This window comes from Hippopotamus amphibius, chromosome 7 (assembly GCF_030028045.1).
Source record: "Hippopotamus amphibius kiboko isolate mHipAmp2 chromosome 7, mHipAmp2.hap2, whole genome shotgun sequence".
In the NCBI taxonomy this organism is placed as follows: Eukaryota; Metazoa; Chordata; class Mammalia; order Artiodactyla; family Hippopotamidae; genus Hippopotamus; species Hippopotamus amphibius.
In genome coordinates, this window is record NC_080192.1 from 93,260,189 (window position 1) to 93,276,608 (window position 16,420).

At 36.7% G+C, this 16,420-nt stretch overlaps 1 protein-coding gene across 1 annotated transcript; it reads left to right on the forward strand.

Moving 5' to 3' along the window:
- The first annotated feature begins 383 nt into the window (after positions 1–383).
- Positions 384–985, forward strand: LOC130857298 (succinate dehydrogenase cytochrome b560 subunit, mitochondrial-like). The gene has a single exon (XM_057742835.1). It carries the CDS (start codon positions 384–386, stop codon positions 891–893), a length of 510 nt encoding a protein of 169 aa, XP_057598818.1. The 3' UTR covers positions 894–985.
- The last annotated feature ends 15,435 nt before the right edge of the window (positions 986–16,420 follow it).

The window sequence follows — 16,420 nt, forward strand, 5'->3', positions numbered from 1 at the left end:
AATCAAACTAATAAAAATTAAACACAAAGAAAACATATTAAAAGCAGCAAGAGAAAAGCAACAAATAACATATAAGGGAAAACCCACAAGGATAACAGCTGATCTTTCTGCAGAAACTCTGCAGACCAGAAGGGAATGACAGGATATACTGAAAGTCCTGAAAGAGAGAAACCTACAGCCAAGAATACTCTACCCAGCAAGAATCCCATTCAGATTCGATGGTGAATTCAAAAGCTTTACAGACAAGCAAAAGTTAAGAGAATTCAGCAGCACCAAACCAGTCTTACAGCAAGTGCTAAAGGAACTTTTCTAAGTAGGAAACACAAGAGAAGGAAAAGACTTACAAAAACAAACCCAGACTTCCATCCAGGCTGGAATCCAAGATGGCTGCACTCTTGTTGAGACATGTTGGCTGTCATTGCCCCCGTGCCCACCTTAGTCCTCAGCTCTGTATCAGAAATGCCATCCCTTTGGGAACCACAACCAAAGAAGAGATGGAGAGGTTCTGGAATAAGAACGCTAGTTCAAACCGTCCTTTGTCTCCGCATATCACTATCTATAGCTGGTCTCTTCCCATGGTGATGTCCATTTGCCACCATGGCACTGGTATTGCCTTGAGTGCAGGGGTTTCTCTTTTTGGTTTGTCGGCCCTCTTGGTCCCTGGGAGCTTTGAGTCTCATTTGGAACTTGTGAAGTCCCTGTGTTTGGGGCCAGCTCTGATCCACACAGCCAAGTTTGCCCTCGTCTTCCCTTTCATGTATCACACCTGGAATGGGATCCGACACTTGATGTGGGACCTAGGAAAAGGCCTGATGATTTCCCAGCTACACCAGTCTGGAGTGGTTGTCTTGGTTCTTACTGTGTTGTCCTCTGTAGGGCTGGCAGCCATGTGAAGAGCCGAAGTTCCCAACATCATCTTCCTGCAAATTCTTACATTGACCTATCTTCCTGTTACTTTTATCTTAAGCCAGGGCAAAGTTATTCTGACTTGTTTAGACCCTTTCATGCTTGCAGATCCTCTTGGAGCTCAGCATTAGAGTACCTTATATAACTATATTAGTGGAAAACGATCCAGTTTCCCCCTCATTTCTAAAAATGGAATGACTGCAAAAACTGCCTTTTTCTGTCCCCAGCTTGCAGCCTACTCTGGGCCTGGGAGCCCTCATTCTCTCTCCATATTAGGTCTTGATTTGTGCTGAGGGTCAGCTTTTGGCTTCTTCTTCCTGAGACAGTGGAAACAATGCCAGCTCTGTGGCCTCTGCCATGAGGACTGGGAGTGGGGCTTTGGGTTCCACTGCCTGTGGGTTGCTGGCTTAAAGGACGGTTCTGTTCATTGGTCAGAGCCCAGGGTCTTTAACGCCCACACAGTGTGACTGAAAGAAGAGGGGTGGGGGTGGAGGGGAATTAGCCCACCCTGGCTAGAGGGAGATAAAGAGAGTAAATTGGCTCTTGGAGCACATGCTTTGGGGAGAAGAAGATATATAGCTTTTGATGCAAGAGAAAATCCAGAAAATTACCATTGAGCCTATTAAGGGCTATTTCTCTTCCTTGCATTTCCAGAACAACCAAGCCTCTTGTTGTCATGTTTTCTAATCCAAATTCATGTGACAGCTTTTTCTGAAACTGAATTAAAATGATTATTTTGTCTTTGAAAAAAAAAAAAAAACAAACCCAAAACAATTAAGAAAATGATAATAGGAACACACATGTCAATAATCACCTTAAATGTAAATGGATTAGTTGTTCCAACCAAAAGACACAGACTGGCTGAATGAATACAAAAACAAGATCCTTCTATACGCTGCCTACAAGAAACCCACTTCAAACCAAGGGACATGTATAGACTGAAAGTAAAGGGATGGAAAAAGATATTCCATGTAAACGGAAGTCAAAAGAAAGCTGGAGTAGCAATACTCATATCAGACAAATTAGACTTAATAAAGACCATTACAAGAGACAAGGAAGGATGCTACATAATGATCAAAGGATCCATCCAAGAAGAGCATATAACAATTGTAAATATCTATGCACCCAACATAGAAGTACCTCAATACATAAGGCAAAAGCTAACAGCCATAAAAGGGGAAATCGACAGTAACACAAAAATAGTGGGAGACTTTAACACTCCACTTACACCAATGGACAGATCATCCAAACAGAAAATAAATAAGGACACACAAGCCTTAAGTGACACATCAGACCATCTCAACTCAATTGATATTTATAGGACAGTCCATCCAAAAACTACAGAATACACTTTCTTCTCAAGTGCACACAGAACATTTTCCAAGATAGATCACATCTGGGGTCACAAATCAAGCCTCGGTAAATTCAAGAAAACTGAAATCATATCAAGCATCTTCTCTGACCACAACACCATGAGACTAGATATCAATTACAGGAAAAAAACTGTAAAAAAATACAACCAAATGGAGGCTAAAAAATACACTATTAAACAACCAAGAAATCACCAAAGAAATTAAAGAGGAAATCAAAAAATATCTAGAAACAAATGACAATGAAAACACAACAACCCAAAACCTATGGGACGCAGCAAAAGCAGTTCTAAGAGGGAAGTTTGTAGCAATACAGTCCTACTTCAAGAAACAAGAAAAATATTGAATAAATAACCTTACCTTGCACCTAAAACAATTAGAGAAAAAAGAACAAAGAAATCCCAAAGTGAGCAGAAGGAAAGAAATCATAAAGATCAGATTAGAAATAAATGAAAAAGACATGAAGGAAACTAGCAAAGATCAATGAAACTAAAAGCTGGTTCTTTGAGAAGATAAACAGAATTGATAAACCATTAGCCAGACTCATTGGGGGAAAAAAAGGAAGAAGACGCAAATCAACAGAATTAGAAATGAAAAAGGAGAAGTAACAATTGACACCAAAGAAATACAAAAGATCATGAGAGATTACTGCAAACAACTATATGCCAATCAATTGGATAACCTGGAAGAAAAGGATAAGTTCTTAGAAAAATACAATCTTCCAAGACTGAACCAGGAAGAAATAGAAAATATGAACAGACCAATCACAAGCACTGAGACTGAAACTGAGACTGTGATTAAAAATCCCCCAACAAACAAAAGTCCAGGACCAGATGGCTTCACAGGTGAATTCTAGCAAACATTTAGAGAAGAGATAACACCTATGCTTCTCAAACTCTTCCAAAATATAGCAGAAGGAGGAATACTCTCAAACTCATTCTGCAAGGCCACCATCACCTTGATACCAAAACCAGGCAAAGATGTCACAAAAATAGAAAATTTCAGGCCAATATCAATGATGAATATAGATGCAAAAATCCTCAATAAAATACCAGCTAAGAGAATCCAACAGCACATTAAAAAGATCATACACCATGATCAAGTGGGGTTTATCCTTGGAATGCAAGGATTCTTCAACATATGCAAATCAATCAATGTGATACATCATATTACAAATTCAAGGATAAAAACCATATGATAATCTCAATAGACACAGAAAAAGCTTTTGAAAAAATTTGACATCCATTTATGATAACAACTCTCCAGAAAATGGGCATAGAAGGAAATTACCTCAACATAGTAAAAAACTTATATGAGAAACCAAAAGCCAATATCATTCTAAATGGTGAAAAACTGAAAGCATTACCTCTAAGAACAGGAGCAAGACAAGGGTGTCCACTCTCACCATTATTATTCAACATAGTTCGGGAAGTTTTATTCACAGCAATCTGAGAAGAAAATGAAATAAAAGGAATCCAAATTGGAAAAGAAGAAGTAAAATTGTCACTCTTTGCAGATGACATGATATACATAGAAAACCCTAAAGATTCTACCAGAAAACTGCTAGCATGAATCGATGAATTTAGTAAAGTAGCAGGATACAAAATTAATGTGCAGAAATCTCTTGCATTCCTATACACTAATAATGAAAAAGCAGAAAGAGAATTAAGGAAAGTCTCCCATTTACCACTGCAACCAAAAGAATAAAATACCTAGGAATAAACCTGCCTAAGGAGGCAAAAGATCTGTATGCAGAAAACTATAAGACACTGATGAAAGAAATTAAAGATGATACAAACAGATGGAGGGACATACCATGTTCTTGGATTGGAAGAATCAACATTGTGAAAATGACTATATTATTCAAAGCAATTTACAGATTCAATGCAACCCCTATCAAATTACCAATGGCATTTTTCACAGAACTAGAACAAGAAATCTTATGATTTGTATGGAAATGCAAAAGGCCCCGAATAGCCAAAGCAATCTTGAGAAGGAAAGACAGAGTTGGTGGAATTAGGCTTCCTGACTTCACTCTATACTGCAAGGCCACAGTGATCAAGAGAGTATGCTACTGGCACAAAAATAGAAAGGAATATCAATGGAACAGAATAGAGAAACCAGAATTAAACCCAAGCACACATGGGCAGCTTATCTTTGACAAAGGAGGCAAGAATATACAATGGAAAAAAGACAGCCTCTTCAATAAGTGGTGCTGCGAAAAATGGACAGCAGCATGTAAAAGAATGAAATTAGAATACTTCCTAACACCATACACAAAAATAAACTCAAAATGGATTAAAGACCTAAATATAAGGCCAGACACTATAAAACCCCTAGAGGAAAACATAGGCAGAACACTCTATGACATCCATCAAAGCAAGATCCTTTTTGACCCACCTCCTAGAAGAATGGACAAAAAATCAAGAATAAACAAATGGGACCTCATGAAACTTAAAAGCTTTTGCACAGTGAAAGAAACCATAAACAAGACAAGAAGACAACCCTCACAATGGGAGAAAATACTAGCCAATGAAGCAATGGACAAAGGATTAATCTCCAAAATATACAAGCAGCTCATGCAGCTTAATACCAAAAAAGTAAATAACCCAATCCACAAATGGGCGGAAGACCTAAACAGACATTTCTCCAAAGAAGACATACAGATGGCTAACAAACACATGAAAAGATGCTCAACATCACTCATCATCAGAGAAATGAAAGTCAAAGCCACAATGATGTATCACCTCATACCGGTCAGAATGGCCTTCATCAATACATTTAGAAACAATAAATGTTGGAAAGGTGTGGAGAAAAGGGATCTCTCCTGCACTGTTGGTGGGAATGTAAGTTGGTACAGCCACTATGGCAAACAGTATGGAGGTTCCTTAAAAAATTAAAAATAGAACTACCACATGATCCAGTAATCCCACTACTGGGCATATAACCCAGAGAAAACCATAACCCAAAAAGAAACATGTACCATAATGTTCATTGCAGCACTATTTACAATAGCCAGGACATGGAAGCAGCCTAAATGCCCATCAACAGATGAATGGATAAAGAAGATGTGGCACATATATACAATGGAATATTACTCAGCCATAAAAAGGAATGAAATGGAGCTCTATGTAATGAGGTGGATAGACCTAGAGTCTGTCATACAGAGTGAAGTAAGCCAGAAAGAGAAAAACAAATACTGTATGCTAAATCATATATACGGAATCTAAAAAAAAAAAAAAAAAAAAAATGGTACTGATGAACCCAGTGACAGGGCAAGAATAAGGATGCAGATGCAGAGAATGGACTGGAGGACATGGTGTTGGTGGGGGCGGGGGGGAGGCGAAGGGGAAGCTGGGAAGAAGTGAGAGAGTAGCACAGACAAATTTACACTACCAACTGTAAAATAGATAGCTAGTAGGAAGTTGCTGTATAACAAAGGGAGATCAACTCGATAATGGGTGATGCCTTAGAGGGCCAGGACAGGGAGGGTGGGAGGGAGTTGTGGGAGGGAGGGGATATGAAGATATGTGTATAAATACAGCTGATTCACTTTGGTGTACCTCAAAAGCTGATACAAGAATTTAAAGCAATTATATTCCAATAAAGAGCTTAAGAAAAAAAGAATAAACAAATGAAGTCCAATAGTAAGAATTCAATGAATAAAGAAAAAAGCATAAACCAAAAAAAAAAAAAAAAGTTTATTCAGATGTAGCATATAAGAGAATCTGATTTTTATTCATTTATTTACTTATTTACTTGTTTATTATAGTGTAGGTACTATCATCATAGGAATATTATCTGTCCTGCTTGCCTCTGTGTTCCCAATGCCTAGCACAGTGCCTGGTACACAGTAGGTCTTCAATCAATACTCAATTGCATGAATGAGTATATGAATGTTACCCACCTTTGGAAAGTCTAATTAAAATACTCTCCCTTCCTGTTCAAGTGAGTTTTTAAACTGTTGAGTTCTCCTTAAAAGAGATAATTGATTGCAACTGAAAAAAAATCTACAAACTCAGTGTTATGGGCATAGTGTAGTCCTGGAGAGAGTTCTGGGAGAGGGCTGCTTCTAAGAGCCCTTCTCCTTTCTCTGTCCTGGAGGCTGGAGAGAGCTCACCTGCTTTTCTTTTTCTCCCAGACTGACTGCAGATAGGGAGATTTGGGAAAGGCTCCTCTCCCTGCAAAATAACTCCATCCCAGGTCACTGGGGGTGGGAGGGGGGTTGGCAGACAACAAGAAGGCTACATTGTTCTCTCTCCCATCCTCCTCAAGCAGATCTTCCACCTGTCCCCTCAGGAGCCTGCCTGTGCCTGTCAAACATTCACTCACCTTTGGTTAACCCTTGAGTTTTTCAGAGCAAACAAGCCTCTTAAAGAGAAGAAATGCTTCCAGGCAGTTTACATGAATACTTCAATGCAAAATTTACAAGTTTGTGCTCCTTGGTAAACTCAGGTGGATTATTTCTATCCTTGATTTAAGCCAAAGAGAAGGAGGTTTGGTGGGGGAGGGTAGTCAAGACTGTTGAATAATCACAGTTTCAAGGTGGCTTCCATCAATTGCTTAGATCAGCACTCCACATGGTGGATGCTACACTTGGCCATGACTGAAACTCAAAGACAGCCCTTTCTTTCTTGAATCAAAGATTATTATAAACCTTTGAACTTCAAAGTTTGCCTTGTGAGGTTCAACCCCTTGAGTTTTATAAGTGTGGAAACTGAGGCTCATAAGAGTTTAAATCACATGTGCAAATTGCCCTGGCTGGTTACTGCGGACTCAAGACTGGAACCTCGGTCATTTAACTCCTGGTTCCCTCACTTGCCTATGACCTCATGTCTGTGCTCCTCATTTACTGAAAAAGAGCAGAGAGAGACAAGAGAATTTGACATCTTGACTGAAAGAGAATAAAAGTTCTGGATCTTCTAAAAACTGAAGGTGAAAAGTATGGAGAGAAAGGACAAGGGTTTGAGCAAAACAAATGGCTCAGGTGGGTGCGTGTCTGAATCTTGAAGTGACTTTCTGGTAATCCCAGGCAGGAGAGAGAGTTTCTCCCTGTGTAACAAACCATCCAGGCTGTGTGGGAAAACATAGTTTATTGCTGTTATTTGTTTCCCTGTTGCCTGGAGCCATCCTTGGGTATGGAGAATTTGTACTTGTTGGAAATTCAATAGAACCCTGAATATTTCATTTGAGTGATTCTCTAGGAAGGTTGGGACCTGGGAAAGGGTGTGATAAAGATACTGTGAGCTAAACCAGCCTCTGTCTATGTTCACTATGTTCACTTCACACATATTTGCTAATCTCTCAGGTCAATCATTTCTTCTGAGAAAATGCTCTGTACTCTGTTACCCACGCATTATTTAGCATGAGCTGCTGTTTATTTCAGTGCATTTACAAAGTGCTCTAGAATCATTTTTGTGAGGTATTTTTACCAAGCCACCATGGAGAGCATTGAAACACAGACTAAGAGACAGTGGAAACCACACAACCTCAGAGCAATTTGTTATCCTAATCAACACCAAATTCAAGCTGATTAAATCTGTATTTTATGAGCTCTATTGATTCACGCTATTTTGGAGTCTATCAGAAAGCTGAATTTTATTGGTAAATTGTTGTTACTATTCCTGGAGTGAGACCATCTTATGATTCCTCTGATCCTTGGAAAATACAAATGACCAAAATTGACTCAAGAAGAACAGTAAGCCAGAATAGAGCAATAAATAAACAGTAAGTTCAAAATGCTGTAAAAGAATTGCTTCTGAGAGAGACTTTAGCTCAGATTATTATTCCAAGGGATTTTTTTTCAAAGTTTTAATGAAAATTCCCATTATGTATAAACTGTTCTAAAGCAAAGGAAGAAACCATTGCAATTGATTTTTCAAGGCTAACATATTCCTGATACAAAAATCTGACAAAATGGCATTTAAAAAAAGCTGCAAATCAATCTTACTCATAATAATGAGAAGCAATAATTCTTAATAAAACACACTAGTGTTGAATTGAATCTAGTAATGTATGAAAGAATGATTCACCATGAACAAATAGAGCCTATTAAACAAATTAAAAATGTTTTACTCTAGAAGATCTACTGTTATAGTAGGTCAAAGAAGAAAAAATATGACAATCCCTACAGATTTTGAAAAGCTAAAATCAAATATTTGTTAATAATTCTTCAGAATCATAGATTCCTAAGAATAGAGGGAATTTTCCTTAATTTGATATGGAAAACCTAACTCAAATGAAAGGACAATACTATTTGTAAAGGTAAATGAGGCATTCTATTGATTCAGGAACAAGGGAGGAGGCTATCACCATTGATATTTAATATTGCTCTAGAAACTCTGACAAACGCAATTGGTGACAATAAGTTCACTGATAGGAAAGGGGCATAAGAGGTATCATTTATTTGTACATCACAGAGATGTCTACCAAGAACAAGTAAGCAAGTTCAAAATATACATTCAATAAAATTTCACTTATATTAGAAAAATACTTAGAAAATATACAGCAAAAAGATTATATTCACTATAATAATAACAAGATGCAAACTACCTAGGAATATATTTACAGAATAATTTGAGTCTCTTTGAGGGAAAGAAAGTACAAAACTTCACTGACTGTCATAAAAGAAATGTGAATAGAAGAGTAGTATTAATATATCCATATATTTGCTGATATTATAAAGTTTTAATTTCCTTGCATTAACAGATGTTTCATGTATTTACAAAAAAGAGTCCAGATTATAATTCTCATTTTATTTTGGACAAGATTTGACAAAATGAATCTAAATTTTCTCTGGAATGGCAGTGGATAAAAGTTCTCAAGAAATTTTGAAAAGCAGAAAGTAATAGAAATAGAAAGTAACAGTGGGGAACATTTGTGTTGCATGATATTAAAATACTTTATCTTTATAATAATAAAATTGTTTTATACCAGAGCAAAAACTGACAGAAAGATGTCTAGAAAGAAATAAAGAGTCCAAAAATTATATTTAGAAAAGATGGCGCTTCAAATCAGTAGAGAAAGGAAATTTTTTTCATGAAAGAGTTCTCAGAGAGTTGATTATTTGAAAAAAACTACAAAATAAATGATAATTTGATTAAAAACTGAGTATAAATATAACATCACATGACAGCTAGAGAAATGTAAATATCTGAGTTTGAGATGGAAAATAGTTTTTGTCTATTAAAGAATAATGGAAAAGACTGATTGTATTGGTTATAGAAATTTAACAGCTTCTATATGTAAAACAAAATGTCAAAATTAACTTTTTCAGAACCCCAAGTCCACAATAACCTTAACAACCTGACTCAAAACTAGCTCAGTGTGAACAGCCTTTGTCATAGGAACTTTGTCAAAAGTAATCAACAATTTTTTAACATCACAATTTCCTGGGACAGCAGTAATAATAAGAGAAAACAATTTAAAACACTTAAGGTAAAGACAAAATACTTAGAAGTGAAAACTGGAGGATGAGATGTCAATTGGAGGCTTTGAAAAACTCCAGCATATTACTGGAAATCTAGACAGTCACCTGCAAGAGAAGGGCTGTGTGCATACCCAGGAAAGACCTGAAAATGTCCTAATATTTCACCTCTGGCTGACCTTGAAGCCCTGCAAAAGCAGGAAGTGAAGGCTAAGGCAGAGTTGTCAGCAGTTCAAGTATTGAAGATATGCCTCAACATGTACACAAAGCTCCTTGACAATGGTTGGAGAACATAATATTTTAAGGCATTTAAAGAATCCTTGCCCAATCATTGACTGACCTATGCTAACCAAATCAAGGCTTCAGTGGATATGCATAAAAAAGAATACATACTTCATAGACTTCATTCATGAAAATCACTAAACAAACAGCAATAACAACAACAAACTGCAATGACAATGAACATTGTTGTAAACACAGTATAAAGAAAAAAGTATTCAAAAAGGAATTTCCCAGCATTTACTACAACAACAGATAAACCTTAAGTAAACTTCTGATTAGTGTAAATGTACTGAGATAGCATAATCCAAATGGCAAGTTATCCCTAAAAGGTTTGTATTCAATTTCAGTGCAGAAACTCAAAAGAAGGAAATGGCTGGGATATTTAAAATGATGAAGTCTTCTCTGTTTTTAGAGACCAAATAGGGAGAAGTTGGATGGAGAGCTCTGTACCAGTATTATATCAGTTCTAATACTTAGATGTGAATCCTTTCCTGTGAACCCACTTGGACTGAAAAACCTCCTTGAATTGAAAAGGATTGGGCAAAGCAGAAGAGGGAGAAGAAGAATAGTCCAGGACCTCTGATCCTTATGCTTCATTAATAGCCTGGTTAGGAGAGAAGGAAAGTTAATAACAGAGCTAAATCTGAAATTGTAGCATATTAGCTACTGATTTATTAGTAAGTTTTATCAAGTTTATTCTGTACTATACATCGGGCTCTTCTAAATTATTTACCTTATCTTAATGAAATTGCCCCTCACCTGGCTTTTTTTTTTTCTGCCATAGTAACCTAAATGGTATTTCTCAATTTCTTTTTTTTTTCTCTTCCTGATTACTAAATGTTGTTCTTTTCTTTCTGTAGACTCTTTTCGAGTAACCTCATCCAATTACATTGCATTGAATATCAGTCTATATCTTGATGATTCTCAAATGCATATGTCCAGCCTCATCCTCCCACATTTGCCTCTTAAACAGTCACACTTGATATCCAATAGATATGTAACTCTTGACATGTCTAAAACAGAATTATTAATTCCTACTCTACCAAATCTACTTACCCATTTCAGTAAATGGGCCACTGGTCATCCAGTTTCTCTGATCGAAGATCTAAGAGTAATTCTTCATTTCTCTCTTTTCTCATATCTACATCAGTAAATTCTATTGACTGACTCCACAGTGGCTCTTTCTCCCCATCTGCACTGCTATAACTATAACTTATCCGCCACCATCTCTTACCCTGATTGCTATAAATATCAACTGGTACAACCTATTTTGAAAATTGTTTAGAAGCATCTGCTAAATCTGATTAAATCATACACTATGACCCAGCAATTTAACTCCTATACACATACACAGCAGAAATGTATACATATATCCACCAAAAGACATGAACTAGAATGTCATTATTCAAAATAGCCCCAAATCAGGAAGTATCCAAATGTCCTTCTACAGTAAAATGCATAAATTAACTTATGCTGTAATCACAAAATTGTATACTATACTGCAATGAAAATGAATAATTCATGACTATGTACAATAATATGGGTAAATCCCATAAACACAAGGTCAAGCTAAAGAAAACTGACAATAATGAGAATATACAATATGATTACATACATATATAGTACAAAAATATGGAAAACTAAGTTATGCTTTTAAAAGGCAGGATATCCTTGAAAATTGTGTGGGGGCGGGTGGTAAGAAGAAAGAATTCCAGGATACTGAAGATGCGACGTTTCTTTTCTTTTTTTTTTAAATAAATAAATTTATTTATTTATTGGCTGTGTTGGGTCTTCGTTGCTGCATGTGGGCTTTCTGTAGTTGCTGCTAGTGGGGGCTACTCTTAGTTGTGGTGCACGGGCTTCTCATTGTGGTGGCTTCTCTTGTTGTGGAGCACAGGCTCTAGGCACACAGGCTTCAGTAGTTGTGGCATGTGGGCTCAATAGTTGTGGCTAGCAGGCTCTAGAGTGTAGGCTCAGTAGTTGTGGCAGACAGGCTTAGTTACTCCGTGGCATGTGGTATCTTCCCAGACCAGGGCTTGAATCCATGTCCCCTTCATTGGCAGGTGGATTCTTAACCACTGCACCACCAGGGAAGTCTTGGTGACGCTTCTTGATTTGGGTGCTAGTTACATTGGAATGTTCCATTTGTGAAAATTTATCAACTTGAATACTTGTGTGCATTTTCTGTATGTATATTATATTTTAATTAAAACTCAACTTTTTTCCTAAAAATAATTCACAGACATAAATGTAAGACATAAAACTATAAGAAGAAAACATAGGCATACATCTTCATGACCTTAGATTAGCTAATAGGCCTTTAAATATGACACCAAAAGCACATGCACACAAGAGAAAAATACAGATAAATTAGATTTAATCAAACCTTAAAAATTTTATGCTTTAAAAGACATAATTATAAAGTGAGAAGAAAATGCATAGAATGAGAGAACATATTTGCAAATCTTATGTCTCATCAGAGACTTACTTCAAGAATATATAAAGGATGTGTACAACCTAACAGTAAAAACAAATAATCCAAGTTAAAAATGGGAAAAGAATTTGAATAAATCTTTCTCAAAGAATATATACAAATGGCCAATAAACACATAGAAGATGGTCAACATTTTTCATTAGGAAAATACAAATCAAAGCGCAATGAGATACAACCTCACACCACAGATGGTTATAGAGTAAAAAATATATATTGTATAAAGATGGGTGAGGATTTGGATGAATTAGAAAATTGCTGGTGAGAATGTAAAATGATGCAGTCACTTTGGAAACCAGTTAGGCAGCTCATCAAAAAGTTAAGCATAGTGTTACCATGTGACCTAGCAATTCCACTCCTGAGTATGTATGCAAGATAATTGAAAACATATGCCCACACAAAGTCTTGTGCAAAAATGTTCATAGTAACATTATTCATAATAACCAAAAATGCAAATAACCCAAATGTCCATTCAATGATGAATGAATAAACAAAATGTGGTAAGTCCATGCAACGAAATATCATTCAGTCATAAAAAGAGATGAAGTACATATATATGTAACAGCATGGATAAGCCTTGAAAACATTATGCTAAGTGAAAGAAGGCAGACCAAAGAATAAATATTGTATGATTCCATTTATATGAAATGCCCAAATAGGTAAGTCTGTAGAAATAGAAAGTAGTTTAGTGGTTGCCAGGAGGTAGAGAGAAAAGAGTATGGGGATTGACTCTTAGTAGGTACAGGATTTACTTTGGGTGGGTGATGAGAATGTTCTGAAATCAGACAGTGGTGATAGTTCCCCAGCTTTGTGTTTATTTTGCATATGAATTTTATGTCAATGAAGACATTACTTTAAAAATAACCCATGAGATACATTGCTTTGGGTGAACAAACTAGCAATTAAAAAAAGAAAGATAATAGCCAGTGTTGACAAAGACATGTGAAACAGTCATTCTTACATGTTGCTTCTTGGAGTTCTGAAGAGTATTTTCCCACATGTATCAATAACAATAAAAATATTATGCCCTTTCACACAGAATTTGTATGTGATATTCAATGTAAATGATCACATGGTTAGTCCCCCTCATGCCACATTTTGTCTAAGTGTGTTCATTGAAAAACTGAAAATAACTGCATGATTTTTTTAATGAAAATTGGCAAAGTAATTTTGCATATGCTTGTAAGGTAGAACTTTATGTGATCATTAAAATCAAATTGTTGAAGAATATTTGATAACTTAGTAAAGTGCTTGTGATGTAACGTGAGAAAAAAAAAGCAGCATACAGAAGTTTCTGATTCTTATTTGTAAGAAAGAAGGAGATAGAGATGTGTGTGTGTGCGTGAGAGAGAGAGACAGAGAGACAGAGAGAGACAGAGAGAGAGAGAGAGGTGAAACTAATCGAAAGTGTTTAAAGGAGACTTCTAGTCACCCCAGAACTGATCAATGCATCTCTTAATATATGAAACTGGAAAATGGGCAAAATAAAGAAAGTACTCTAGGCATAGTCTGTGCAAAACAATAAAGAAGAACTGTTAGATGCCGTGTTTTATACTTCATATTCTGCTATGGTGCCTATTTTTGGATTCCTTTTCCCAACTTCATTCAATTCAGTTCAATTAAACAGATATTTACTAAGTACCTACTAAATGGAAGACCTTGCTCTAGGTGCCATAGCAAAAGTAAAGATGGAAATGTAAGTCAGTAAGAGAAGCATTGACCACTGGGTCCAAGCAGATTAAGAAAACAGATAAGAGGATGAGAAAGGGGATAAAGAGAACGTTAGGGTGAAGATGAGGTTGAAATGCAGGTACAGTTGTTGTGAAAAGGAGGAAGAAAGGAAAGATGGTTGTTGCTTCAGTCCTTTGGAACATTTCTGAGGAGGGTTGATGAGACTGTCATTATGGCCTGCTCATTTCCAGAACAGAGAAATAGCTGATAGAGCAGAGGAGGTGAAGTCACTTATAGAACATTGGACTTGGATGCTGAAGTCATTGGGGTGAAAACAGATGAATTAGGAAGGAAGGCTGCACACTTGCTGTTGAAATCTAAGCACCTGACATGTAGCAGGTATTTAATAAATACCTGCTGAATGAATGAATGAACTACATGTGTAGAAAAGGGTAGATAAAATTATGGAGAAATTATAAACAGATCATATGGACCTTCTAGAGGGAGGTTTGTTGAGGGACAGTGAGAGTCCAAAGGCTCCGGAGCTAAGTGCATCCTAAACCCTGTGGACCTGAAGAAGGAGGAGAAACAGCTTTTCCCACCAGAAAGGTTTGCCTGGGAACTGGTGCAGTCAGGTTAAGGTTGGTTAAGGTGAGGAAGTTGGGAAGAACCTTAGAGGAAAAAGTGAAGATGGAGAGCTGTCATGGAGATCCCAGGAAAGACCTTATTCCAGGGTGATCTAAAGTAAAGATGGAGGTGAATAACTGCATGGGGTGGGGCCATGGAGAGAGGATGGGGGGAGATGAAGGGAAGGAACTGGGGAAACTAGCATGAAAGAAACAGAAGGCTGGAAGCTAAGCCTGGAAGCAGGGAGAGGGTCAAATAAGAAATAAAATCAATTCTCATGTCTCTTGATCTACTTCCTGAGAGCTTGTTTGGTTGGATAAGGCCTTGTAGCATCTCCATTGGGAATGGAATGGGATGACCAAACATGATGCATTTTTTCTGAGAATTGTGCTTGTGCTTTGAAACAGTAACAATAACAAAAGTACAGCTTATCTCCTGCCCCCTCCCCTTTACTCATGCTGCCCAACCACTATCCCCCCACCCCTTTGACAAATACCCATCTGGTCTCTGTATCTATGAGCTTTGTTTTGTTTTGTTTTGTTTGTTCATTTGTTTTGGATTTTAGATTTCACATATAAGTGATATTATATGGTATTTGTCTTTCTCTGTCTGACTTATTTCACTTAGCATAATAACCTAAAGGTCCATCCATGTTGTTGTCAACGGCAAGATTTCATTCTTTTTTATGGCTAAGTAGAATTCCATGGTATTTATATATATCATGGAATTCTATTTACCATATCCATATGTATATATATCCCATTTTCTTCATCCATTCATCCGTGGCTGGACACAGGCTGTTTCTACATGGTGGCTATAGTCAGTAATATCGTACTGCACATTTGAAAGTTGCTAAGAGAGTAAATCTTAAAAGTTCTCATTGAGAAAAAGAATTTTGTAACTTTCTATGGTGATATATGGTAACTAGATTTATAGTGGTGATCATTTTGCAGTGTATCCAAATATTGAATCACTATGTTGCACACCTGAAGCTAATATAATGTTAAATGTCAATTATACCTTAACTTAAAAAAGTATAGTTTATACTTGAAAAGCATTTACTCAGTGCCAGACACTGTTCTAACATGTTACATATGTTGTCATTTAATTTTCTCTACAATTCCACTGAGGTAGATACTATTAACAGCCTCATTTTGTAGACGAGATTACACAGATAGGTTAAGCAACTTGCCCAAGATTCTACAGCTGGCAAATGGTGGAGCTGAGAATCTAACCCAGCCACTCTGGTGCTAGAATCTATGCTCTAATTTCTCTGCTATTCAGCCTCTCCAAGGTTATATAGAAGTATTATTATCCTGTGACAATCTCTCATATATCAGCAAATCAGTGGGCTCTAGAGATATCACTAAGTAGCTGCAGTGATATTCCTGAGACTACTGTGTAGTTTATTTATTTGTCACAGGCAAAATTTGAACCAATTTACCCAGTATTTTTCCCAATGTTAGTTCAGAATCGGAAAATTAGAGGGTAATGGATGAAGGTTGGAGGAAAGCACCATTGCAATAGCAAGAAATGACCATTAAAGGCAAAATAGAAAACATGAAAAAAGAAGTAAAAATACAAACACTTGAAAATATCCTGGATAAATCACATGAAATCCAAAGTGAGGCCCTGATGATGGGTTTG